Source organism: Elgaria multicarinata, chromosome 8, assembly GCF_023053635.1.
Source record: "Elgaria multicarinata webbii isolate HBS135686 ecotype San Diego chromosome 8, rElgMul1.1.pri, whole genome shotgun sequence".
NCBI classification, from domain to species: domain Eukaryota; kingdom Metazoa; phylum Chordata; class Lepidosauria; order Squamata; family Anguidae; genus Elgaria; species Elgaria multicarinata.
Window position 1 is genome coordinate 56,258,799 of NC_086178.1, and position 27,836 is coordinate 56,286,634.

At 47.4% G+C, this 27,836-nt stretch overlaps 1 protein-coding gene across 1 annotated transcript; it reads right to left on the reverse strand.

Annotated features, from left to right (window-relative positions):
* Positions 1-350: 350 nt before the first annotated feature.
* On the reverse strand, positions 351-27,713 carry PPRC1 (PPARG related coactivator 1). Its single transcript, XM_063132514.1, has 14 exons — positions 27,633-27,713; positions 15,966-16,106; positions 14,660-14,812; positions 13,327-13,428; positions 9,942-12,873; positions 9,349-9,402; positions 8,274-8,334; positions 7,835-7,902; positions 6,124-6,979; positions 3,820-3,954; positions 2,264-2,330; positions 1,533-1,654; positions 1,173-1,324; positions 351-730 (listed from the first exon to the last, which is right to left on the reverse strand). The coding sequence occupies exons 1-14, from the start codon at positions 27,711-27,713 to the stop codon at positions 627-629; spliced, it is 5,028 nt and encodes a 1,675-aa protein (XP_062988584.1). The 3' UTR covers positions 351-626.
* Positions 27,714-27,836: the final 123 nt, after the last annotated feature.

The following is a 27,836-nucleotide window of genomic DNA, read 5'->3' on the forward strand; positions in this document are numbered from 1 at the left end:
ATGTTTAATGTGATCTCAGATGCCAGAGGCATAGCTGAACAAAAGGTCCAGTGGTCAGGGGCAAGGGTTCATTGCCCTGCTTAATTCCTTGCTCTCACTCACAACCAGAATTACCTTGGCACAAAATGGTGTGTGTGCGTTTTAGCAGACTACATATAGGCTTGATTGTAACCACTCATGCACACGCACCAAACTTTCCTCTTGTTAACATTTTACTCAAGCAAAAGGGGAATACATCTGAAGATCCCAGAGGAGGAGTTACAGCCAGGAGTTACACTCATTTTCTATATTTTCTACCCCTGCAGTGACAGACACAGATAAACAAACAGTAGCAGATTTGATAAGTCTATGGTTGAAGTTTATTGTCTGCATAGTGATTAAACGGACTGAAGGCGGTTGGTGTTTTCCCATTCATGCCTCCACTGTTAAACAAAGTGTCTTTCCCCTTAAATAGTCCCTAGAAAACAGGATAAAAATTATTTATGGGATTTTTTGTCATCTTTCATTACAAAACCACGCTGGACATAGCAGCTAAGCCTCAGGGCGCACCTGCCTCTGCAGCCAATCTGAGGTAAGGCTGGTGTAGGCAAAATGCCTACCGGGCAATGAACCCGGGAGAGCCAGCGTTACCTCCGCAGACTCCGCTGAGCCTGCTTCAATAAGGTGTCGAAGTCAAGGGAGTCAAATTTGTTCTTCGCAGGGGCAGGCTCAAAGTCATCTCGGTTAGAATCTGAAAAACACAAGGAGCAGCCACCAATTAGTCAACTAGAATTAGCAACCAGATAGGCACACTGGGATGGAAAGGTATACTTCCCCCCACCCCACCTCTGCCTCAGTAGACTGTTTGCTCCGGGGCAGAACTGGACACAATGTTCCCCACCCGGTCCACAAAACCAAAAACAGTGCAGAGCCAGACAGAACCCCAATGGCCAGCTTCATCGCTGAGGATACTTAAGGCTAAGATTCACTTGTTCTGTGTTGGGAGTCACCTTCATGTGCAAAACCAGCATGCCCAGAAGCAAGAGATCAGCGGGAATATAATCAAGTAGGGTGCTCATTTCCTGCACACAAGATACCCATGGGTTGGACATTCCTGGTTGCTCAATGCCCCAGAGAAAGTTCACAATTAACTCACGTTTTCCCCATACTCGCAGTCATCTCCACGGACTCACCCAAGTCAGCGTAGTTCCTTTTACAGAACTGCCGGCGCCCTCCAAAGCACAGGTCAAAGGGCTGCTCATCAGGGCGACGCAGCGCATTTCCACCCTCTATGGCAGCAAAGGCCTCCTCTGCATAGCGGTACGTCACAAAGCCATAGTTATCCCTACCAGGTAGGAGGGACAAGCTGTTAAGACTCTATAGCCGGAACGTACTCGGTGGGGGGCAAAGAAGAAATGGGGGGAAAGGAAGGGGGGAAGGAAAACAGGCCGCATGTTCTGAACCCCACCTTCCATTCTTCCCTCTTCCCATGTGCCCCATGTTGCAGAGCAGGTTTCCTTTTCCCAAAGGAGGGTCAAATCCACCTCTCTTACCCCTGCTCCCGGAAGTGCAGTGTGCAGTCCTCAATGTCCCCAAACTCAGAGAAACGGTGCCGCAGCTCTGAACGGGTCATCTTGCTGGGGATCTTCCCGATGAAGACCACCCGCCGCTCTTCCTATACACACAGTTAAAGAGGGGAGGACAGAGCTCAGCCACCGATCTCTCAAACAGCTACCTTCCTCTTGCCAATCCACCCTAACAAGAACACTCTGCAGGCAGGTCCTCCTCTCAAAGCACATACTCCGTGTGCCTGTTCATGTCAATGTTACTGGAGAGTAAACCTGCTTTAATCTTTCTCAAGGTGACTCTGTGGACCACAGAGAGGAAGGCTACCTCTTCTCTAGAAAGTGAAGCAGAGGAGAATTATGGGGCAGTCTCACACGACCCTCCTGTACGTCAAACATGGCCCCCTGCAAAGCACCTCCTCCTGTTTAACCGCTATATAAGCACCAACCACTGTTGGCCTTTGTTCATGCACATTCAGCCCCAACCTCTAATGGAAACCCTAATCCGAAACCTCAGCTGGAAGCACGCCTGAAGGACTAAGACAGGGCCAGGTATTTCTTGAAGGAATAAAAGCCCAAGTAGGTGTATATTCCAGAGGTAGCTCAAGGGTATGTGGACAGACAGACAAGACCAGGGGCTCTTAGTACTTTCCACAAAGTCCAGATTTTGTAATCTGTATGCATTTTGCAAGTTGAGAAAGTCCTTTATTTTTACTCACTATTGCACGGTCTTTGTATCGGTTTTTCTGCCTTTGGTAACGCTCTCGGGAACTGCTGGAATCGTATCTGTGTGGGTTTTTTTTTAATATATAAAAAAAATCAGGATAAAGAATGATGATTCAAGCTTTCTTTTGTGTTTTTCCATCCATTAATGCACGGTTAAATATCTTGGCTATCGGAAGCGGGGGAGGGGAGAGAAGCAAAACAGTAATAAATGCAGCTTTGCTTCTTTGCATCCATTGGACCATTTGGCCCACTGACAGGAATGAGGCACTCCAGGCTATATGCAGCTTCCAAGGAAGGGAACAGAAGACCCATGACTTCTGGGAATCTGGTTACAGAAGTTGGTAGTACAAGGAATGTCCATGGAGAAATGAAACAGGAAGTCAAGACATAGCTGGGGTCAACTCACTGCCTTGGACGGACAGTATAAAGTTTTTAATATATATATATATATATATATATATATATATATATATAAATAAAATAGCATCTCATAGCTTGATTTGTCTCCATCTTCACATAAAGACGTTTATCAAGTGATAAACCAGCTTGCTGTCATCAGAAGCAGGTGCAGTGGTGAGAATATAGGCTAGATCAGACATCCTTTGGCCTGCAGGCCTAACTTGGCCTGTGGAGGTTCTGCATCCAGCCTATGGACCTTCCCTGGGTTCTTCCGGGGTTAGAGCCTGGTCTCCAAGTAGTGCCCACAGAAGAATCCCCAGTGTTATCCCCAATATGAGATTGGAGATAACACTGGGGATATGGGCAGCGGTTGACTTGGTCTGTACTGGAAGGAGCAGCTGCTCTTTCCAGTGCAAGCAGAGTCCAGCATGCACCACACAAAGCCAAGTGGCAGCAAAAGCAACCACAGGAAAAGAGCTGGCCACTTCCCATGCTGCCTGCCCTGCCCTGGGGATGGCGCACACATAGCCATGGGGGAAAAGCTGGCCATTTCCTGTGTTGCCTGCCTAGCCATGGGGATGGCCATACTGAGAGGAGGGGCTGCTCTTCCCTGGGCTAGCTGAGTCCCTATCTGTGTGCCTCTCCCAGCACAGCGGAAGCCCAAATAGGCAGCACTGACATCACAAAGCCCACAGAGGGCCTGGCAGGGAGCAAATTGTGTCACCACCAAAAAACAGTTCTGTACTCCTAGGCTAGACCCTATCGCACCAAACATTGAAGTAATGTCTTTAAAGTTTTGCACACCATTTATAGAAAAAGACCTCCCTCCAAATGACAAGAAGATCTAAACTACATATCAAATGAACTGACTTTAATACTAAGGAGTTGCTAGGAGCAGTTTTCAATCTATTGCTTTGCAGACCTCTAAAAGGAAAATGAGGTGATCCTCAGTATATGGCCAAACTTATCCCTTCTCTCCCATTCCACTCTGGTGCCTTGCCCTCTCAAAATGGAGTCTTTTAAACCACAGAATATTGGAAGCAGAGTAAATCATAATTAATTTGACAAGGGGAAAAAGAAGATGGAAGGATGCCCGTGCTGACGCTTAAGAGAACAAGCACAGGGCAGAAGAGCCACCTCATTGTCTCACCTTTTCCTGCAGCTACTTCTTCTGTGGTGGGAGTGGGAGGATGATCTGGACAAGTAGGAGGAACACGAGGACCTGCTCCTTGACCGACTCCATGAACTTTCACAGGAAGAGGAGCTGGAACTTCGTGTGCGACATCTAGCGTGAACGATGAAGAAACAAGCATGTTTCGCCTAACGAAACTGACATCTGCACATGTGTTCCCATGGATAGGCAAATACACACAGAGCTGCTTTCCTGAGCAGACTCCCAACTTGTCCAACATGTCTGCATAGATAATGTCAGCATGCCATCCCTTCCAAAAGAAACCTCAAGTCTCGTAGTTAGGCAGAACTCTTTGGGACGGACCAGAATGTGATGCCTGCCTGCATTTGCAGAGGGCTGTGGTCTACACAAAACATCTCAAACATTCGCCGTAACATATGCTCAAGGTGCTTTTAGATATGTTCTAAGAAGGAATCACGACTCAGTGGTAGACCACCTGCAGTGCATGCAGAAGGGCCTAGGTTCAACTCCAGGGATCTTGAGTTAAACAAAAAAACAAGTAGCAGGTGATGGAAAAGACCTCTGCCTGAGATCCTGGCGAGCCATTGTCAGAGTAGACAAAACCGGACTAGTCTGACCCAGTATAAGGCAGCTTCCTCTGTTCCCAAGAAACAACTCATTGCTAACAGCATAAATGAAACATGTATGCAGTGGAATCAGTTAAGATCATAAGAAGAGCCATGCTGGATCAGTCCAAGGGTCCATCTAGTCCAGCACTCTGTTCACACAGTGGTCAACCAGCTGTCGGCCAGGGACCAACAAAGCAGGACACAGCGCAACAGCACCCTCCCACCCATGTTCCCCAGCAACTGGTGCATATAGGCTTACTGCCTTGGATACTGGAGGTTAACTAATATGTAGCCATTTTGATCCCTATGGTACAAAAATTGCCAAAAGGACTGCATATGGTCAGGTATTCTACCCACAAATTGGAAAGCCAAGTACCACAAATTAAAAAAAAAACCTATTTCTGTGCTTGGTACATATTATGCAAGGTAAACATTTCATATGTATCTATAGTATTTCCACCAATAGAACTGCAGGACAGGGTAAAGGCAGAGAATGAATGAGAGAGCACCTTAGGCATCTTTTAGCTAATGACTATTGTCAGAGCCTAATGTTGTATCCCATTATGGGATGAACTATCCCATTCTCGGACTTTTTTCTCCCTTCCTGAGCACCTGGTTCTCAAAACTGGTTAGAACCTCTCTTTGTATGATGTGTTGATGTTCATGCCTGGTACCATCAGTGAATATACCAGCTGAGGCTTGGGCATTGGCAGCTGTGTCAAACAACACAAGATGGTATTAGACACAGAAATAATGGTAAGAAGCAGAGGCTTAACGGGCCAATTGAAAAGGCTTGGCGGGTCTGATATAGCTCACAGCTTGCGGATCTGGGAGCAGTCCCTATTGTCTCCTCACGTTACGTACTGACAGAGAACATTAGAACTGACTACTCACCTCCAGCATAAGGAGAACAAATATACAATAACAGATCAAGGGAAAAAGGAGTGCTAGATACTCAACCATAGCTAAGTTTACACACTATCCCCAAAGAAACAGGAAGTGTTGAAAAGTTCAGCTTAGAGACTGTTCTGGAAGAAAACCAGCAGGTGCATGTCCACTCAATGGGAGAGTCTAGGACTTGCTAAACTATGAAAGAGCCCAGCCATCCTCAAGAAACTAGTAAGTTTGAAATGCATGCAGAGGGCTTACGGATACATTGATCTGGTTTTCATATCTTGGCGGAAATTCCTGTGTTGTTTATCCCAGGAATTGCTGGGGATAAGTGGTGTATGTGAGCCATTTCCACTTTTAATTAGAAACCCAGGAATACCCCATTCCTGGGTTGTTTCATGACGTATATTAAGCCCATGGTTTGTTGCTGGATTAACTCTGGGTTGTTTAACTCATAAATAACCCAAAGTTTCTGGATTCACATGTTTCAAAACAACCCAGGAACGGGGTGTTCCTGAGCTGTTCATTAAAAGCAGAAGTGGTTCCTGCACTCCACTCATCCCTACAAGCCCAAGAATTCCCACTGTGATGTGTGAACCTCTTCATGGACTCCATCACAGGTCATATTCATCTCAAATGTGGCAATCCAAAATTTTCAGGCTTAAATGATGCTGAGACAGTATCATCCTGAGGTTCAAAACCCATAGGAGTCCATGATGTCAGCCTATTCAGTCAACAAAGCAGCCATGTGACTCTTGGGGAGCCAAATTTTAGGGAATGGAAAAGAGAATCTATCACTTACCTTCGCCAACGCTTTGACGGGGGAGAGCGAGAGCGTGACCGTGACCGTGAGGAGGAGGAAGAGGAAGAAGAGGAGGAGGAGGAAGAGGAGTCACTGTCTCCACTGGAGCTGGAGGATGGGCTAGCATGGTTTCGTCGGCCTCTCCAGCTGCTCTTCTGGGGACTGACTAACTTCTGTCTTCCCCGGTAGCATCTCAAGGAGCGTTTGGAAGCCAGACACTTCTGCTGAACCTCCTGAGGTTGCTGCAATGTTGGTTCTTCAGCATCCCGGCAGGGGGATGCAGCTGGAGACAGCAGTACAGAGCATGGGTCATCGTTGCCCCTACTCACTGACCTTGGTGTATTAGTCCGGTGGTCCAACGGCTCTTTATGTGGGCATACGAGGCTGCTCTCTAGCAGTGGCAACTGTGACGTGACAGGGCCCAAGCTGGCTGGAATAGGACTAGAGACTTTGATCTGGCCCTGGCTAGAATGAACAGGGTTTGGAGCCTCTTTTGGATTCTGGCAGGCAGCAGCCAAACCAAGGGTGCCTACAGGGTCCACTCTGGAAGTAGCAGGAGGCTGGCTCGTAGCAGGTTGATCTGGCGCTTGTTTTGCCAGGGCCTTGACAGGACTAATACCGATATCCAAGTTGTGTTTGACATTCCACCGGGCGCATCCCTTGGGCTGGACTGCACTGAGCTGACAGTAGTCATGCTCACCAGAGCCAACATGAACAGGGGCTGGAGCTTTTCTGGGAGGTTTGCTCAGGGATTTCAAGAGCCTGGCTCCTTTGGGGGAGCCAGCCTTCCCCAGCAGCGAGATGGCTGCCAAAGGTTTCCACAGCTGATGGGGTGGAGTGGCCGGAGGGGTCAGGCCTGTGAAAAGACAGAAGGAGCCCTCAGGATATGGTGTAACAGCCAGAACAGAAACCTACGAGCCGAAGAACAGGCACAGCACTCCTTCCTATTAGGACGGCCTGGTAAGCCCATTCCCAAGACAAGCCCTACTCCAGTCATTCAGCGTGACAGATTCAGACCGCAGTGCCTAGCGGTTGGGGTTCTTCAGCAATAGCCTCAAAGCTTTGTAACCTCCTCCCACATGGTTCCAACATAGTTGTCTTCTTGGAAAGGCTGTAAAACCTTCCTGTTTCACCAAGGTTTTAAGTGAATTTAAACTTTCCTGAGACTACTCTGTCTTACATGCTTTTATTGTAATTTTTAATTCCTTGGTGTGTGTGTGTTTTACCTTCTTTTTGTTTAAATGGCTTTGACTTTGTGGGAAAGCAGTATTTATTTATTTATTGCATTTTTATGCCGCCCAATAGCCGAAGCTCTCTGGGCGGTTCATTTAAAAGCTTAAACAAACAAGCAAACAAACGAACTCTTAAACCCAAGCAGTACTCTCAAATCCTAGACAGGCAACTTTGCCTCCTCCTCCCACTGTCCTCGTAACAGCACACACTGTCATTCAGCACGGACATTTCAAGATAGCTCCGTCCATACCCTTCAGCAGGTACTCTTAAAAATGCACTCTGGGTGCTTAAGGAAGGGACAAATTTGTTATGGAAAACCAACAATGAACCACTGTAAGTCTTTCCTCTCCCTCATTCCCCCACTTTGCTACAGACAGACAGGTACTAATTTCTAGTTAGAATTTTTCTGGCCTTTCAGCTTGAAAAAGTGTTGGGGTCACCTCCCAACAGACAAGCAGGTCAACCCTAGAGCTTTCACCTGCAACATTGGTGAGCTCTGGCGCCTGAAGCCGGTCCACCGTTTTCTTTTCCCGCTGTGCCTCGGAGCTGAAGGAGAGAGAAAAGGGATTTATTGCGGAGTGTTACACCTCCTCAGCAGCCATGTACCCGGCATACGGAGCACTGAAACAGTGGGGGCCTAGAGCTCCTGAGCAACTGAAGAAGCACCCTAAGCCAGGAGGCGCTTGCTCTGGCCAGCACGTTTCTTGCCTGTCTGCAGAAATGCAGTGTTATTTCCAAAGAAAGCTGATACAGAGAGAGAAAGAGAGAGAGAGAGAGAGAGAGAGACAGAGAGAGAGAGAGAGAAAGAGAGAGAGAGAGAGAGAGAGAGACAGAGAGAGAAAGAGAGAGAGAGAGAGAGAGAGAGAGAGAGAGAGAGAGAGAGAGACACCCCGGACAGGGCTCAGCCCTATACTTACCCAACATTCTCTGTTGCCACATTTTCCTTGGACTTTGCCACACTAGAAGCTTCCTTTTTGGCTAAAAAAGGAAGAGCCAAACACATTAGCAACTAGGAGTAAAACTAGCACTGAAGCCCAGGTGACCTTCCTAAAGCATGCAGGCAGTCATTATACCCCTATTATGGTTGTGCAATTACCTGGCATATGTCACAGGATTTCATTTTTTAAATCCTTCAGAACACGCATTTGGAGATAGTGGCCCAGTTAGTTCATACATCATGGCTACCCAGGCCATATACAAACCCTGGGTAGCCATGAATGGTTTGGAGTGAAATGGTTTGTTCCTGGGTTACAAATCTCGGCTCATACATCATGGACAACAACCCAGAGATAGAGCATCCCTGGGTTGTTTAGCAGAGTGGCGGGGGGGGGGGGGGGAGGCCAGGACCCACCATGCTCACTCACTCTTGCTTCAGTCGTGGTGACATGTGAACAAAGTCTGCATATAGAAAAGATGCAGAAAGGATCTGCTGGAGCAAGAAATCCAAGGGGGAGGTGCGTAGATGGGGGGTTGGGGGGAGGAGGTCCAGCTTTTGTATCCCACACAACTTCCTGTCTAATGTGGCCGCTTCAAACCACTGGCCCCAGCACATGCTTCTCTTGCTTCCTTGCCTTCTTCTACTTCAAGGCACTCTTGATATGTTCTCCCTAATCCATCCAGAATAATCCACAGGTTAAACAACATTATACCAATAAGCATCGTCTGCAGAATGTGTTCTGAGTACAGAACTTGCATTTCTTTTCTGCTGAACTGGGATGTTTTTGTTGAGGAATACATTCACCCAAGCCAAAGAATGGCACTCAGCTCACCCTATTTCATTTTTGCAAGCTGTTGTGGCGTTTTGCGGGGGAAAGAAACAGCACAGAAGCGCAAGCTAGGCCACTACCCCGACATGAGACATAAAGCAATCCGAAGTGCTTTGGAACTGAGAACTACTCTCTTCGAGGAACTCCAGGCAAAGAAGCTGGAAGAATTATCAAGGTAGCACACAAGCCAGGCTGCTCGACCTCTTGCTCTGGTTTAACTCCTCACCTTCTGTCTTTTCAAATTGTTCTAGGAGGCTGGACAGATCAGAGGCCTCGATTCCTGAGGGAGGAAAAGGGATCACGTTAATCAATTTTGCACACTTGTCAGTGGCTTCATGGTATCCCATGATAGGTCTCCCAGGTTCAGGCTGTGCTCAATTAGCATCCAACCTTCTTTTCCCCAGCCTAATCCTCCTCGGAATCTGTGATGGGTCAGGGCAGAAATAGGCCATTCTTGCTGGAGATGCTGGCTAAAAGCATGTCAAACACATCTACACGTGCAGAGAACAACATACTTAGACAACCAGCTCTTTGGAAAAGTATAAGCAGAACCTGGGCAGAAGATGGAATGGAAAGGGATCAACTCTGTGCTTTAGAGGAAATGTACTACATCTAAAGCTCAGTCAACAGGGGCTGTCTGCCATACACAGCAGCAAAAGGCTACCCCAGAGCCATGCCCAACAGCATAGGAAGATGGGGAATGACTTACTTGTGACTGGAGCCAACCCCCACCTGCCAGTGCTAACCTTTTTGGGTTGTGGGTGCTGCCAGCCATGCCAAGTACCAGCCCCCCTCTTCCAGTGGCATATAGTCACTCACCAATCTCATTGATAAAAGCTTGGACAATGTCTTTATTGCGGCTGCACTGTGCAATGTTGATGAGAGGCTGGTGTTTCCACGTATGTGTTGGTTTCCTGGAAAGCTGGCCAGCTTCGTGTGCCCTCCGGGGCAGAGATGACCTGGAAACTGTTGGGGCAACTTCCTTAATATCTGCATCCATTTTAATTGGCACCATTAGCTTTTCTGGCACCGAGGTGGCTGGAAGAGAAGAGCGTGCCTCTTCTTGTGGCTGGGAAGCAGGAGAAGCCTCTTTGGCACTCTGAGCGGCAGCCGGTATAGCAAACGTTTTCTCCACAGGGTCAGAGAGAGCCAGGGCTTGCCCTGCCGGTTCGAAAGCAGGTGAAAAGAAGGGATCTTTGGAGGATTTCTGTGTGCCAGCAAGATCCCTGCCTTGGTGGGAAGCAGGCACAGAATGGGGCTCCCCTAAAGACTGGGGGTTGGAGCTCTTCTCGATATGCCCAGTCAATGCTGAAGGCTCAACAATTGATGGGGGAGAAGGCAGCTTCTCTAATGACTGGGAACTGCTTGGAGTCCCCCCCACTTTGGATTCAGCAGCAGAGGGCTGTGCTTGCCTCCTTGGGTCAGACACTCTTCTGGGGGCAGCCTTGACTGCAGAAGGGACTTGCACTTGGGGTCCTGGGGCAGGCAGGCCTGGTTGCTCACTGGCTGCCATGCTCTGCACCCAGAAGTGAGAAGGTTCTAGTGTCAAAGCTGTACTCGGATGGCCGGGTGTCCCCTCGGCCAGAGATGGGGCAGCCAAGGTGCCAACTGGGGGGCTCTGCATGAGAGCTCCGCGATCCCCATACGGGATGGGCAACATTGGAGGCGGAACCGGGATACCAGCCCAGTACGGAGGCTGTGGCCCTGGAGCCCACTCTACGGAGCCATAAGGCAGGCCCGGGGCAAAAGGCGGCAAGGAAACAGGTGGGGGAGGCCAGGTGGGAGGGGGTACAGGAGGAACTGCATGGAAGACAGGCGGGCACGCCTCGGGGGCAAGAGGTGGAGGCGGCAAGCTTTGGTAGCTGGCTGGCAAAGGGGCAAAGTGAGACCAGGAAGGCACTGGTGGCAGCGGTGGGCCCAAGATGTAGGAATCGGGAGGGGTCGGCAGGAAAGCCCCTGGGGCTGGGGGGAGGAAGGGTGGGGGCAGTGTTGGGGGCACTTGCACTCCCACAGGGGGGAAGGCACCTACTGTACTAGGCAGTGGGGCCACAGCAGGGACGGGGGTGGTAGGAGCAGCAGAGCTCACACAGCCAAGCTTCAGAGCAGGAGAAGGCATCGGCACAGGAGGGCCAGCGTGGGGCGGCATGGAGAGGGGCAGGGCACTGGCTTTGCCAGCAGCGGGGTCAGGAGGACTGGAGGAGCCGGCAGGCTTCTCAGGCTCCTTTGCCTGTCCGGACACAGCAACTTTGGTGGGCAGTGGTGGTGGAGGGACTATGAGGCAAGGAAGGTCGGCCAGCTCTGTGGGGAGCTCAGGGAGGCTGGGCCACTTGCTGGCACTCTGGTTCTCCGCTGCGCCCCTGATGCTCCCATCACTAGATTGGTGCTGTTGTCGGCGCTGCCTGTATTCACTCAGGCTCAGAGGCCTGGGCTTGGCTTCCTTTGGGGGGCAGCTGACCTCCTCATTACTGGTGCAGAGGGGGCTCCTCGGAGGCTGCCCTGCAAGATCCATAGCGCTGCCAGGGAGGAACTGGGACTCTTCTGGGTGAGCCATCTCTTTCAAGGGCTCCCTCTGCAGAACCCCCTGGTCTGTAGCCGTTGTGTCTGCACTGCCCTGGTGATGAGTAGATAACTGCTCCCCTGTGCACGGCACAGCCCCTGCACTTCCCAAGCTTGGCGTTGGTGGGTTTTTAAGCCCTAGATTTGTCTCACACTTCAGCAATTCCTCCACCTGAGTGTCCCGGCTTTCCATTGCCTGGGATGCTTGGTCTGGGAGCAGCTCATCCTGCCCTTGGCCCCCAGCTTTCCCCAGCTGCTTTGCTGGAAAGTCAGGATCTGGCAAAGAGCTGCTCGTTTTAGTTCTGGGATGGTCTTCAGCACAGGGAGAAACTGGCCTGCAGTTTATGGCCTCCTTCTGCCACTTCGTTTCCTTGCTGGTTTTTTCCTTCCTCTTCTTGGTGCGTCCACGTGTCTGACCCTTCTCCAAGGCACTGAACTTTACATTTCTGGGTGCAACTGGGCCTGGCTCAGATCTATCCTTTTCCTCATATGCTGATTTCGAAGCTTCCTCCTCTGCCCGTGGATGAGCATCTTCTAGCTTTGGGAGGGCAGCCCTGCCGACCCCCTCTGCTTCTTTGCCCAAGTCAAGCTCTCTGTCCCGGCCTGTATTGCCTTCCGGTGATGCTTTTTCCAGGGCAGGGGCCAAGAGTCCTGCCTCTTTATCCACATGGTCAGCTGTGCAGCTGCTCTCAGTTTGGCATGGGCGCTCCACCTCCATGTTCTGCAGGACCACTGGGATCGCCATGCTCTCTCCATCATCCGGCACTATCTCCAAGACAATGGGACCAGCAAGAAGCTCTTCAGCCAGGGGCTGGCTCTCAGGACTCAGGCACACAGTGATGGTGGGCTGGCAATAAGGGTGCATCGACTTAACCAGCTCACTGAGGGAGATACTCTCCGGGGCAATGATATAGGGGCCGTCACTTTCACCCAGGTCTCTCTCAGACTCCTTTGCTGCTGCTGCAGGGATCTCCTTCACACCTGCCACGAATCCCTGCCTGCAGCCTGCTGCTGCCTCCTCTTCTTCCTCTTCCTCCCCATCACTGCGTTGCAGCACCGGTGGCTCTCGTTCCCTATGCCAGAACAGCCTCCGTTCCCCCCAGGGTGCTTTGCTATTGGGTTTCTTTGAAGCAGCTGAGTCCTTGGGACAACTAGGAGTCAGTGCCAAGGGCAGGCTGGCAGTGCTGGCTTCAACCTGGAGAAGAGAAGAGGAAGAGTCAGGAAGCAAACTGTGGCTGCCAGTGACCAAGGCAGGAGGGCATTTCTGACACCTTTGCTGCTTTCCGAAAAGGAAAGCTACAGATTTGCATGGTCTACCAATGCTGAAGAATAAATATCAATTGCTGGAATGTGTTTATGCCTTTAATAACTATGCATCAGGGAGCAGTTAACCAAGCAACATTTCTCCCATTTTTGGAGTATTAGGATAGCAGAGCCTGCACTTACTCAACCCTTATGTGCTGCACCGGAACTCAGTGCCCCTCTTTGCAGCCCCTTATCTAGCAGGATATACCCAAAACAAGGAATCAAGTGATCTTGGTTAATGATCAGGAAAATGCTGACTAATGAGATACCTGCAGGGAAACGTGAGGCAGAAAGTTTACACAGGGTGACCTGCTGCTCGGTCCATGAGTCCCCACCATCTCACCTTCTCTGTCATGAGGGTGCAAAGTCTAGGCTCCTGGAAATCCTCTATGGTGTGTAAGTTTTCCTCAGGGGGTGTCACAGTCAAGTTGAGAAATCTCTGAAACTGACGAAAGGAGAGCAGTTTGGAAACAGAGAGCAAAGTGAAGGATAATCTTATCTGAAGATTCTATGCACGAGTTTCATTCTACCAGTGCCAGTCGAGCCTTCTCAAAATACCTGCCAATCCACATTTGCCTGAGATACAGAGATTGTCCTCCCACCCCTATGGCACATTTACTATCTTTGCTTATCTTTAGCCAACTGGGAGAAGGCTCTTTCAGGCTGCATATGCACAACCCAAGAACTCTTAGTAAATGGCTGAACATGCCCACCAGAGGGCACTCTGACCCTGCAAAGTTCACAGTGTGCCTAAACCTGTCACATCTGGACACCAACGTGGAAGAGGGATCCTTGCCAAGATATGCTGGATGCTTGCTCATATACACACATCTGCCAAAAAATAGTTTTATCTTAGCCAGGAGAAAATGGTGTCACTACTGTCAGCACAGAACAAAAGATGTGATTGTCAAAAGAAACTTCGTCATCACATGCAGAATGAAATTATGAGATCATTGGTGAGCAGAGGAGCATCCAAAACTTTCAGTTCTGATGACAATAATGGTGACAAGTATTACCCTCTAGTTATAATCTTGCCTATTAAAACCAAGAGTTACTAGCCAAGAACAGGAAGCTGTTGCTCATGCATTACTAGTGTGATGACAGCACTGAGCTGGGAAAGCAGTTTTGAATCCCCCCCAAAACAAGCAGTGTGTATGCAAAGCCTAGAGCAGCTTTCCCCAACCTAATGCCCTTCAGATGCTTTCAACACCCATCAGCCTTAACCAGTTTGGCCAGCGGGCAGGAATGCTGAGAGTTCTCATCTAAAACATCTGGAGGACACCAGGTTGGGGGAGTCTTGCCTATAGGGCAGGGTTTGGGCTGGAGGAAGAGAAAGGCAATTTATATCTAAAGGTGCAATCCTAGGCATGTTTAGACAGAAAAAGGTCCTACAAATCCCAGCATTCCCCAGTCAGCAGTCTCCTTTGGATGGAGAAAAGTATGACTAGGAAACTACTGCAGATCAGATATGACAACCACTGTCATGACGCAATCAGTTCCAGGTATCAAAAGGGCAAAGTGAAGGCAATGCAGGCTTCTGTCAAATGTATTTACTAACAAGGGATAGGCTGCAATTTGTAAGGAGCTAGGCGGCTATGGTGACCCAGCATTTAACTGATTACAAAAGGCAAAGAAAATGTTCTGCCCCTTAAGTAATACCAGAAATCACATCATACCGAAGAATTATCACGATCCCTGGGTGATGTCAGCAATTCAGAGTCAGGAATAGTGTCAAAAGGGGACAGGGACTCATCATCTGTGCTGTCCAGAATATCTGTGATTGCAGTCAACAGGGAAAGCTCATTCTCTGCATCCATTCGGCCTTTAGTCTGTAAACAGGAAGATGTGGGGAGGGGGGAGAACAAATCAGGAAAAGCCACTCAGTGCATACATAAAACTCAAGGATAGTTGAATTAGTTTATCTGGGGACAGTTCAGGGAAGAAGGTGGCAGTTATGCTGGTGGTTGAACTCATTTCCAACATAGGCTTAATTCCCTAAACCATCCTTACCCCAACCTGGGGGCCTCCAGATGTGCTAGCCTGCAACTCCCTCCAAGTACATGCTGGCTGTGTATGATGGGAGGTGTTGTCCAGCACATCTGGAGGATGCCATGTTGGGGAGGCCTGCCTCAAAACTTACATGATAAAGAAATCAGGTAAACAACCTTTGGAGGACAAGGAATGGAACAACAAAGCAAGATTGCTGTTAAGCGCAACCAAACCAAAACTTCAAGATGAGGGAACACCACTAAAAAAACCTTTCACAGCTGAGAAGGCCCTGAACAGCTGGGACTACTGAATATAAAAGCCTAAAATGTCTAGCCAAATTCTCCAGCACCTATAGCTATTCTAATTTGTCTTTCAAATTCAGAAATTGAAGATTATGTAAGAATTAGGATTTTTAAAGACAGCTACTATTCTGCTTCTTCTGGTGCCCAACAGTACCCTAATGATTTACCAAGACCCAATCTAGAGCATGTGGGCAAGCACAATCCCAGATTTCCCTCTCAATTACATAATAGCAGCATTTTCATGTTCTAGTTACCAATGGAAGCTCCACTGGCATCAATCCGCAAGCCAACTTTTAAATTAATCCTTTAAACTACTTGCCCTCATTGTTGCTGAGAAAATTTGGGTGGAGAGGAAGGGAAAGCAGCCCATCATCACTATCTCCCCAAAACAAAGCTAAATAAGAAGAGGCTTAAATCGGTCTTTTAATGACCAATGGAACAGACTTCTGCACCCCACAGAACTCCTCCATCGCTTCTGACAAACAAAAGCCCAAATGATACACAACCAAAAAATAATGCAATTTGATGATAGAAGAGAATTGTATCTGATTTGCATAGTGCGTAATATTTAGAGAGAGAACAGAAATTAGAACATTCATTCTAATTCTAGAACATTTGGCTACCCTATCAAGGAGCCCATATAAAGCAATTCACAAGCCATTCACTTCTGACTACACAGAGCATAACATACCTCTGTCCGGTTGCTGATATCCTCAATGATGGAGATGACAGAAGAATCTAAGTAGCCTTGCATTGTTTCCAGTAACTCTCCTGCATCAAGCATGGTTTCTTCCTCCAATGCTGCCAAGTCTAATTCCTCTGCCAGTAAATACTGGAGTGGGGGAAGGAGAGACAGAGAAAGAAGAGCAAGTGAGAAGAGCAGAAAAGGAGCTGAGAAGGCAATAGGAGGGGATTAAGTATCACTTGCTAGAACTACAGGTTAGCTCAGCCTTCCCTTGCCTAGTGCCCTCCCGATATGTTAGACTGCAATTCCTACCATCCCCAGCTACCATGATCCTTCTTCAGGCTGGCTGATGAGGGTTGATGAGGGTTGTAGTCAAACACACCTGGGGGCTACCAGTTTGGGGAATGCTATGCTAGGCCCTGTCTGACTCTAATCCAGTGCTGGTGTCCTCTTTACTCCAAACAGTCTAAACAACCAAGATGAGCCTCTAGACAAGGTTTTCTCCCCCACAAACACCGTCCGTCCCCCACATAGCCCAGACTGATTAGTAAAGTGCTTGTCATGTTGCACACAACAGTAGCAGAGAGGGGCAGGTAAATTCTGCAGGTGTCAGGTGCGCATTTGTTGCGTGCAAGTTTCAGATTCTAGTATCTGGGAGCCTTACAAAGTAATTACTTGCAAGAAATTGTGGTCTTAAGGATGTGAATTTTAATCCACCATTTTTATCAGCCATTTGTTTTGTTTTTTTAACAGCTGCCATATAATTTGATTTGATTTTCACTGCTGCCAAGAAATGTTTGTTTCTTGTCATTGTATTTTAACAGCTTACATTTTGCAAGACGCCTAAAGAATATTGTTAGAAGCAGCCTATGTAAATATTGTAAATGAGAAAAACTGTAATGCTAAGAAGGAATTGCTGTGACCATATGTTGGACTACAGCTCCCATCATCCCCACCCAGTATGGTCACCCTGGAGGACAATACCAGCTGTAGTCCAAGGCTTGTGGAGGGTGCTGGGTTAGGAGAAGCTGATCCTATGCATGTTAAGACAGAAAAAAGCCCTACAACTCCCAGCATTTGGGAGTCCTTAGCTCTTTTCATCAAAGAGCAGCTAGAATCTTTATCCAAATAAGCAAGGATGAGGCGAAACAAGCTATCACACAAGCAGTCATTTTATCAGAGAGGAGCGGTGCCTAACAGAGCAAGTGTTGCCTTTCTACCCAAAACTGGGGTGCCCTCATGTGCTCCTTTTTCTTCCCTCTTCCCAGTTGACTATTCCCATTCCCATGCCCTTCTGTTGATTAAACCACAGCATGGAACCTTCTCCAGTCAATCACATGAGGAGATTTCAAACCAGAACATCAAAGAGCCAACAGGAAACAAGGCCCTTTGTGCTGCTGCGAATGCAGGCAATGGTCATGTCTTCCACTGTGCGAAACACCCACTTTTTGAGGGACAGACATTGGGGGAAGGGGCATTTACAGATAAGGGCTGGTATGCTGAGCTCTTGATTGGTTCTGAAGGGCTCGGAGTGGTGAGAAGAGACCTCACGACCCTGTACAGCAGGGTGCTGAACCTCTTTCAGTCTGTGGGTCAAGATCAATTTCAGAGAAGCTCTTGAAGGCTGCATTCCAATACTGGGCAGGGCCAAAGGCAAAATGGGCAGGCGAAAATACCCCAAATACCAGTCTATTTCACCTTAAAGCCTCTTACTGCCAGCAAGTAAACCTTAGGAGAGGGTTCAATTTGTAGAAATGGGGGGAAATGCAAAAGCTGGGAAACCACCAATTAGCCATCAGAGGAAAGGAGCCAGGGGTGTCTGACAAATCCTGGAGGGCCGGATTGGACTTGGAGATGGGCCTAATTTGGCTCGCAGGCCTAAGGTTCAACACCCTTGCTGTACAAGAACTGTCACTGCAAACTGCTTGTTTTGAAGAAGGAAAACTATTTAAAGGTAAAACCGCAGCTGGGAGAAAGAAGTGAGAAAACAGCCCATAAGTGCTATATCAATTTCATTACTGCAGCTTCCACGAGAGCAGCATTAGTAAGTAGGCATCACTCCCCAAATCAGTGCTGACTGAGTCAGCAACAAAACAAGCATGCATGATCTCTGCAAGGAGCCACCCATTCTGTCCTGACAGATATAATATTATATTGCTGAACCAACACATTTAGAGGGGAGTCCTGCTGATGGGCCAAGCAGGTTCTGATGGAGCTTATGCACATAATGGGAATTCCAGGTGTACCCAACCCCTGCCGTTTGCTATTAGGAAGACACAACTAAAAGAGAATGTGAAAGACAAACTTATGGGAAAGGAGTATGACTATGGATAGGTTACCAAAAAGCCACATGACCAGCCACTACAATTCCATTAATGTTCCTTTATTCATAGAGAACACCCTCCACATAGCATAGTCTACTGCTGTCTAATGCCAAGCCAAGGAATATGGTAAGTGCTGTAATGGCCAGTATTACAAATTGCTACTAGGACATCCATGCATCCGGCCTTGCTGGCCATCCACTGCAAAACATGCTGCCATGCTGCAATAGTTTTCACCTTTAGCAATGAGGTATCCTTCTTACTTGCCAACACCAAGCTAAAATAATATCAGTCAAAATAGTCAACATGACATCTACAATCGGCGTTTTATAAATTAAGGCTATGAAATACCTTACTATTAACACCAGGGAGGATTTGCTAGTGTGGATGGTCAACTGGCAGCCTTGCAATTAACCAGTGTTACAATCCCTTGCATGTAAGCAGCTTTCTACAATTCAAGCTGCACTGTAATACACAGGTATATTCAGCAGATGTGCTGGTATTTTCTTCTTCTTGTGGGCTGATAAATGTTATATAATTATTTGTAACAATGGTCAGTAGAATGTACAGTGGGAGATGGGGAGAGCTATTTGTTTAAGATAAGCTCCTCAAGGTAGGGGCCTCTCCTTTTGGTTATGTAAGGCTGTAAGGTGCTATGTACACTGATGAAACACTAAACAAATAGAAGCACCATGTGAGCTAGAATGACATCATCCATCTATAGGGTGGCTTTTTCCTTTTCCTTTTTAGTGTGCACATGTGTAGATAGACAGACAGAGACACACACACACGTAAACAGCTAGCAAGCATATGTTAGAAACCAGGTCATCAAGACTACTGGTCAATTATCTCCTCCCAAGGCAACAATAGTATGATACTAACATGGAAATTCATACACTGGCCTGGTTCACACAAAACAACAACCCAGAGTAAGGGTTGAGGTTGTCATTGAACAGTGGGTTGTCATGAAATGTGAACCCTGTACTATGGTTTAACTATGGGTCCTTAACCATGAAACTAGGAACAGAACCCATGGTTTGTTACTGGGTTGTGAACTCTGGGCTGTTCAGGGTTTAACCACCCATAGTTAAACCACAGTACAAGGTTGACAACCCATGATTCAACAGCAATCCACAATTTGACATTCCCAACCCATACTCTGGGTTACAAGATGGGGGATACTTGGCTCAGCAATACTACAAACTAGAAGGATCTTGGAATTGTTGTAGATCACAAGCTGAATATGAGTCAACAGTGCGATATGGCTGCAAGAAAGGCAAATGCTATTTTGGGCTGTATTAATAGAAGTATAGCTTCCAAATCACGTGAGGTACTGGTTCCTCTCTATTCGGCCCTGGTTGGGCCTCATCTAGAGTATTGCATCCAGTTCTGGGCTCCACAATTCAAGAAGGACGCAGACAAGCTGGAGCATGTTCAGAGGAGGGCAACCAGGATGATCAGGGGTCTGGAAACAAAGCCCTATGAAGAGAGACTAAAAGAACTGGGCTTGTTTAGCCTGGAGAAGAGAAGATTGAGGGGAGACATGATAGCACTCTTCAAATACTTAAAAGGTTGTCACACAGAGGAGGGCCAGGATCTCTTCTCGATCCTCCCAGAGTGCAGGACACGGAATAACAGGCTCAAGTTAAAGGAAGCCAGGTTCCAGCTGGACATCAGGAAAAACTTCCTGACTGTTAGAGCAGTACAACAATGGAATCAGTTACCTAGGGAGGTTGTGGGCTCTCCCACACTAGAGGCCTTCAAGAGGCAGCTGGACAACCATCTGTCAGGGATGCTTTAGGGTGGATTCCTGCATTAAGCAGGGGGTTGGACTCGATGGCCTTGTAGGCCCCTTCCAACTCTGCTATTCTATGATTCTATGTATTATGTGAAAGAACACCAGTTATTATGAGACTTAATGTTGGGGAAGGGAACAATTTGCTCACAGATATATATGGCTGCTGCAACTTTCATTTAATGTTCATGTTTCAGCCTAGCCACTCTCCAAATGGGTTCTAGAAGCAAGGACAGCCAATTCCTCACCCTTTCTAGAAACTACAGTACTATTTTATATGTCTGTCTTCTTCAATGAGGTACCCTCAGACCTCTCCCATCAGCACTTGCAAGGGTCTGTGCCTCTTTTGATATTAATATTCCCAATAAACTTTTTACGAAACATTGTTACAGATGTACAGAAAGACAATGCACTAGGCAAAGCTCTAGCTGCCCGCCATCTACTTTCTCAGAATGGAAATGAAGATGGCAGGTGGATGGAGGCCAGCATTCACTTCACAGTGTTCAGCCTCCTAGTAAAAACGTGAGAAAGTAAAAACAGAAAAAGAAATCACCACTACCATCGCCACCAAGTAATGGGGCCATGGGGAGAAGTAAAGAGGGAGATAGCTAGACGTTGGGGGCGAAGTGGAAAGCAGAGAGAGACATGCTCACCATGTCATAAAAACCATGAATCCAAGGTGTGAATCCTTATGATTTTTACAAGGGATCTCCACAAAACCACCATCCATGAGGAACTGTGCTTCAGGTCCATGCTTTTGTGCCACAGCCAGGGCCAGTGCTACCATTAGGCCAACTAGTTCAAGTTTGGTGCTTTTTATTTTTTCTACAAAACATCTGTTCTTAAAAATCAAAGTTGGCAATTCGTGGGGGGGGGGGGGAGGGAGTGCAAGTAGCTCACCTTGCCTAGGGCGCAAAGAAGTCTGGCACTGGCCCTGGCCACAGCAGTGCTGCCAAACACTGTATCTGCAAATTGTCACTATGTGGTCCATATTCAGCAATGTAAATTTTAATTTGATGATGGTTTGGGGAAAGATCCCAAGTATAAAACCATACAAATTCATGATGACCCATTTTTAAATTACTAGATCTGACTTTTAATTTTCTGCCATTTGACAATGGGCCACACCCCTAAAGTGGCCATTTTGTTACTATCCACCCCTTGCACAGGAGCTCATTGCCCCCCAAAGTTGGAGATGTCCATATATGCACTATACTTTATGTCATGTATCTGCGGGGCTGTGTGTGGAAGGGAGAAGCAGAGCAAAGTTGTGACAAAAAAAGCATCATTATTATTTTACGTTCAATAGTCCTTGGTGGCTTAAAGCAGGGGTGGCCAAGTAAAATTCGGTGAGGAGCCACATGACCTATGCACCCAGCCTTTTGTGAGCCAAATGTCAGGGGGCAGGGATGGGGCTGTGCACCAATAATATCACAGGGATGGGGCTGCATACCCTGGTGGTATTTCGTCCTTGGGTGGTATGCCAGATGGATGATCTACCTAGCACATCAGCTGCGAACTGGCTTCATTGCATGCTACAACGCTGCTTTGCCTGCCCCATGCCTTCTCTCACTGGGGAGAAGACACCAGGCAGGCAAAGCTGCTTAGCATGGCTTTGCTCATCATTCGCTTACAAGCGCTTCTGCATGGTCATGATGAGTGGCTGTGAAGGAGAACAGAGATACTGCGCTGGGCAGAGGATAAATGGGTGATGTAGTCAGCTTGATATTAGTATGTACAGATTCTCAATGACAAAGGACCTTAGCCAGGCCGCCTGGAGGCCAAGGAGGGGTGAAACAGAGGTCAGAAAGGTAGTTCTATTCTAGTATTATTATGCGCCAAGTCTGAATGTCAAAGAGCCCTGGCCGAACCACCTGGAGGGGGAAGGAAGGTCAGACACAAAGGTGCCACCTGGAGCCCCCACCACCACCAAGGAAACTAGGGGAAAGGTTATAACTGAGGACCGCCCCAAACTCCAAAGCATGCAGAAGGAACCATGGCGAAAGGAGCAAGGCCCTACCTGCGAGTAGGTAGCATCAGTTAAGATTTTATTGTTTTATATGTTACTGGGTTTTTACGCTATACATGTTTTTAAATTATCCTTACTTAGTCTTCCCATGTATTTACCCTACCCTTAGTCTTAATAAAGATTTCTGCTTCACAATCTGTGAGCCCTCTTTGTCTTGATTTGGGTCCAAGCTAAAGTCATGGAAAACAGTGCTCAGTCTTTACATGACCAACCTGACTTTCCTGGTCCTTTGCTTTCTCGAGGGAAAGGAGGAGGATGAGCAAAGTGCTTGCAGGAACTCCTGCAAGCATTGGCCAAGTGTACAGCTGCTGCTGTCCTAGGGGAATCCCCTTGTTATCTCCAATCATAGAACAGAGGAGATTCCTCTCCTGCCTCCTCCCAAAGGCCATGGTTGCCTCCAAGCCAGTAGGCTGGACTTGGAGAGGGGAGTGGGCAGGACCCCCAGAGGGAGCCCAAGCCTCCTTTGGGCCAGACAGGCAACTTCCATGGGCCAGATTAGGCTCAAAGGCCAGAGGTTGCCCACCTATGGTTTAATGCTACACCAACATTTGCTCTTCCCCAATGTCAAAGGAATGCTAAATCTTTTCGGTATATGTCCTTTCATTTACTCTGTGCTCATTAGCACCAGTACAACAATCGTTTTGCCAATGTGAAGCCATGTGAAGACAACATGTAGCTCAGTAGTAGGCAACCCAGTGCCCTCCTTTGAACTGCAACTCCCAAAATTGCTGTCTGTTGGCATTGCTAGTTTATGCGAGTTGTAGTCCAAAATGTCAGGAGGGCACCATGTGCCTACTCCTGAAGTAGCCAAACACAACTACATCTTTCCAATAAGGATGCTGTGCAACATGTGTTAATCTTGCTCAATAGTATATTGATGTAGTAAACAGTCCTATATTTGGCTATTTCATGGAGTGCAGGAAGAGGTTTTCAGTTATTCAAAGGACTACAAAATTAGTCTGGTTTCTACACTGAGTTAGAGCTTGCCAATCATCAAAGTCCTGCATCTCTCAGTTTTTTTCTCAAGCCAGTTATTCCACTGTCAAAAATCTTGGATTCTTTCACTCGGTCCTTGCCACATAGTTTCAGAATGTAGAAAAATATTTCTTCATCCACAATCCTGCATGCAGAGACCACCTAAAAGTGCCACTGTAAAGAGGAGTCTCCTCTACAGGTGGGTACCAGACCTGGTTGCCTTCTGGTCCATTCCAAAATTATGATCCAAAGCAGTCCTGTTCCTACTGCTGCCATCATCTGTTACCATAACTCTACGAAGGCAGACCATAAAGTTTATTTCCCCCCACTGTGACCACTTCTACCTTTCAGAGCAGCAAGACTCAGGGGATGCATATACCCAGAGCAGCCAGCTCCAATGAGGGCAGGAATGTGCCGAGCTGGATAGAAAATAGCCATGGAACAAGTTCTAACCCAAAGCATGTTTAACAGCTTCCCAGACACATCCAGCTGAAATTATTGGGCTTTGTACAACAGACTCTAATTATGAGAACTTGGCAGTACTCCATAAATACCTGAGAGCATTTCTTGGTTTTATTTCTCAGTCACCAAATTTCTCTATGGCAGCTTCTCACCTAGTCATATTTTTTCCATACACAACACCCAGAGTGGAGTTGCAATGCTGTTCTACTTTATCCACATGGGAGTAGCTGGCATAACTAGTTCCTCAGACCCTGAAATTCATCTATTACTTTCAGCATGAAAATAATATGGACAAGTTCAAGACAGGATGACTAGATACGGTGAAGTGGAGAGAGCCGAGTCTTGGATCCCTACTCTGGTCATTCCCATGTAACCTCAGCTGATCACTATACATCTTCTCAGTCACACAGCAGCAAATGATCAGCCAGCCCACCAATGAAAAGAATGCGCTCTTTACTGAGGAAGTTGCCTGGTCTATGATCTCTCTCTTGAGGTTAACAGCAATATTTGTATTGCATTTCAGAAAATAAAATGTGGGGCCAATAATATCCAAAAGCAAAAAAATAATAACTTAAGTTGCAATCCTATCTGGATCCTATGCAGAGTGGGAGATGAGTGGAGGTCATTGTCACCTCCACACTTCTCCCGCTCTGCATTTTCGCTAGATGGGCTTTTTTTTCTGGTCTAGCTAGGGCTCTGTGGAGGGGGAGGGAAGAAGGATGAGGATAGATCGTATCCATCTAGGGGCCATAGGATTGCTCTTCAAAAGACACGTAGTTCAAGATGACAACAGGATCAAACAAGCCTCTCTCTGTTTATGAAGTCTCAAAAATGCTATGATGTTGCCTTTCTCCAAGGAGGGTTGCTACAGCCAAACCTCATTTTCTCATGTTGCTATAAATGGCACTAGAGGCTTCAGAACAGCTTCCCAGCCACCCCCTCACCTCCAGAAGAAAGTGACCAGTCTCGAGAACAGGACTTATGCCATCATTTTCCCCAAGATACTCTCTGTGCATCAGTGTCCTACCCCCAAGAAATAAAGCAAAATCCAGAACAGTAAAGCAAATGGATACAACAGAAAAACCGAGGGAAAGCCTTTGTGGTGTTTTCTTAATGACTGTACCCACAGCTTGACTTGCACTGCTTCCTCTGAAGATATATTCTAGCACCCAAAAAAAGTTCATGGAATTGCATTTCACCCCCACCCTTCCACTGAAGCTAAAGAATACTTTTAAAGAGGGGATGACTCTAAGGATTTCCTTCAGGTTTTATGATGTGATACATCCGATTTCCTTGCACAAACAAATGAGATCATTAGTAAAAGCATTGACTCATAGTGGAGGCAAAGAGAAACCATCAGTAGATTATTATATTTCAGGCAAAGCAGATACCCCATAACAGGGCCTGATTCCATCACTTATGCTGTAGTAAGAACTAATCACCAATGAAAGCATGAACACAAAGCTCAGCAGGATGAAGATTGGAGACCTCTCTAGCTCCCTGGGTTATACATACACACAAAACTGCTCCTCAGATTGCCAATGGTTACATTTGGTAAGCTATCAGGTCCCTGATCCCAGCAATATTTTGCCTAAAACTGGATCCTTCCCCACAACCTTCAAGGTTGTAGACCAGTCTCTCCAACCTGATGCCCTTCAGATCTTTTGAACTTTAGGAGAAGCAGCAGCTTGCATTGACCTCAGGCTCTTTCGGTCGCTTCCCTATGCTACCTGGCATATTATGCTGAGCAATCACAGGAGGTTTACACCTTTGGCTTCTCCAAAGGGCCAACATAATCATGCACAGAAGTTCTACCCAATTCAATACCCGTGATAAAAACATTGCTCAATTGTGATTAACTGGGCTATAGCTTATTAAGGGAAGAGCTAAAGTTTTTAAGTTGGGATGAGATGAAAGAGAAAATACTTGCATTTAAATGTAACACATGTTCCTCAAACAAAAGTCCTTCATGATGTTCTAAAGAAAAGCTTTAGACATGCCCCCTTCCCTTTCCACATCCACTCTAATATATTCACTTTTGTTTTGAAGTCCGAACTGTGGTACTGAAGTTTATTTGCAAACTTTGCTGGGTTCCCCCACCCTCAATGTCATTCTATATTGTATTCCGTTTAGCAATGCATTCTCCATGGTCATTTCCATCCACTTTCTCTCCTCTTTCTACTAGACACAACAGAAATGGGAGGATGTTAGAGGTGTGTTTAGAAAGATTCCAGACACACTGAGTTGATTGCAGTGCAAAATTGAAGACATACCGTACATGGAAAACAGTGACAACTGGTAAACAGATACAATCTTAAAAAGGCAGGGTTTTAGTTACTCAAGGAAAATCAGATATGCTGCTTCCAACCCATGAAGAAAAACTAACAAAGCACACTCAACTACTACTCTTTATGGAAAGAGAATTAATGAACATGTCTCACCCTGCTCTACAACAGGCTGGTAATTTAGCAATATAAATTATAAAATATAACTTCCTTTTCTTTACCACTTCTTGCACAGGCACACAAAACAACTTACTTTCCCTTTTCATGGTTTGGATAGGGGTTGTACTCCATGTTGGTCCTAGTTAGAGTAGACCCATTGAAATGAATGGGACTTTAGTTAGACTAACACTAGATGCAGCCCACAGTCTGCTATCACACACTGCGTACTTTCATCTCATGGTGCAGATGTGGTAGGAAGGAACCTAAATGGAGAAGTCCAGCTGGAATCCCAGCAGACTCTGCCACTAAACAGACTGCAAATCAGCCAGCCTAGACTAGACGTTACTGTTATTTATCATTCCTAACTTGAGCGTAGACTCTCGACTCCCATAAATGGCTTCACTTAAATCGCTTTCTGGAAGCCAAAACCTTGCTGCAAGTTATCTTTTTTTTTAAAAAACGGGGTTTTAGGGGTATTAGTAGAATCCGATTCAGGGAACAGGAGAAGCCAGTTTGTTTGGAGCAGACAGAGACATGCACACAAAGTGCCTTCTCCCAGAAGAATTTAAACCGCTGAAAGACAGCATCATCAAATGGGGCTGAAACAGGATCAGCAAGTGGGAGGGCATGAACACACCCAAAAATGACGAAGGGGAGGAGTTAAGGCAGGCAAAACCATCAGGGCCCATTTTTACATAACAGAAGCCTTCCCAGTCTGTCCCATAACCAACGCATTAGGTGAGCCGCCCCCTTCCCCCCACAAACAAGTCACGTCCACATAAGTATTCTAAACTACATATGGCGGGATTGGATGGGGCAGAACTTGTGGACAAGCCCCATCAGTGAAATCAAAGGAAATGACTCAAAAACCCGTTACCAGGCGATAAATGCCACGAAGAGAGGGTCCATTCTGGCCCAGAGTTGTTCAGAACAATGGTGTGGGCATCCCAAACCCCAAGGAGACCCACATGCTGCTATTAAGAATGCTCCTGTTCTTTCGGGCAGCTCCTCCCTTCCACATGCACAGGATCCCAGCCAAGTCACAAATGCTCCTGCTCTCCACGCAATGGAACCTAAACATCCCCCAGTGGCTGAGGGCGCTGAGAGCCCCTGCTTAACCGAACGACGCCGGGACTACCCTCCCTTACAAACCTCGACGGCACCGTCTCCGTCTCCCAAGGCCTGTAATTCTGGAAAACTTCCCCCCTTTCTTCGCCCGCCCCATTCCTGAACTGGGTACCCTAAATATTTGTTCCAGGACGCTAACTCCGCCGCACGTCCCGCGCCCACCCAACGAATCTCTCTCCAGCGCTCCCAGCCACCATTCCCTACTCCGCCAAAGCTCAAGCCAAAACGCCCCAGTGATAGGCATACGCCAGCCAAAGCACTACCATTCCTACCCTAAAAGCACCCGTCTGAGGTCCCCCACGCCTGCCCAGCTTTGGCATGGCCCACTGCTTCTAATGCCTCACTCCCAAGGCCACCACACGGGTCGTGGCGGCCGGTGCCACCTCCCTATGCCGGCCACGCCGCCTCCACGTGTCCATTCAGCGGCAGCCGGCCCGGCTAGCAGACTCTCCCCAGCTGTTTTCCAATGACCCGGCCCGGCCCGGCCAGTACCTGCGTGGAAGAAGGACCATTGCCCACCTCAGACTCCGAGCCACTTCGCAGAGGGAGGGTCCCCCCAGCACCGGCATATCCCGCGCCGCCGCCCCAGAGCGCCGCCATCTTGGCACCTCCTTGCAAATAGCTTCAGAAGCCCGGCCGGCACTATAGAACTATATTTCCCAGAAAGCAACGCAGCTAGAGGAAGCTAGGATTTCTCGCGCGAAACTTGTTGGGAGCTATGTT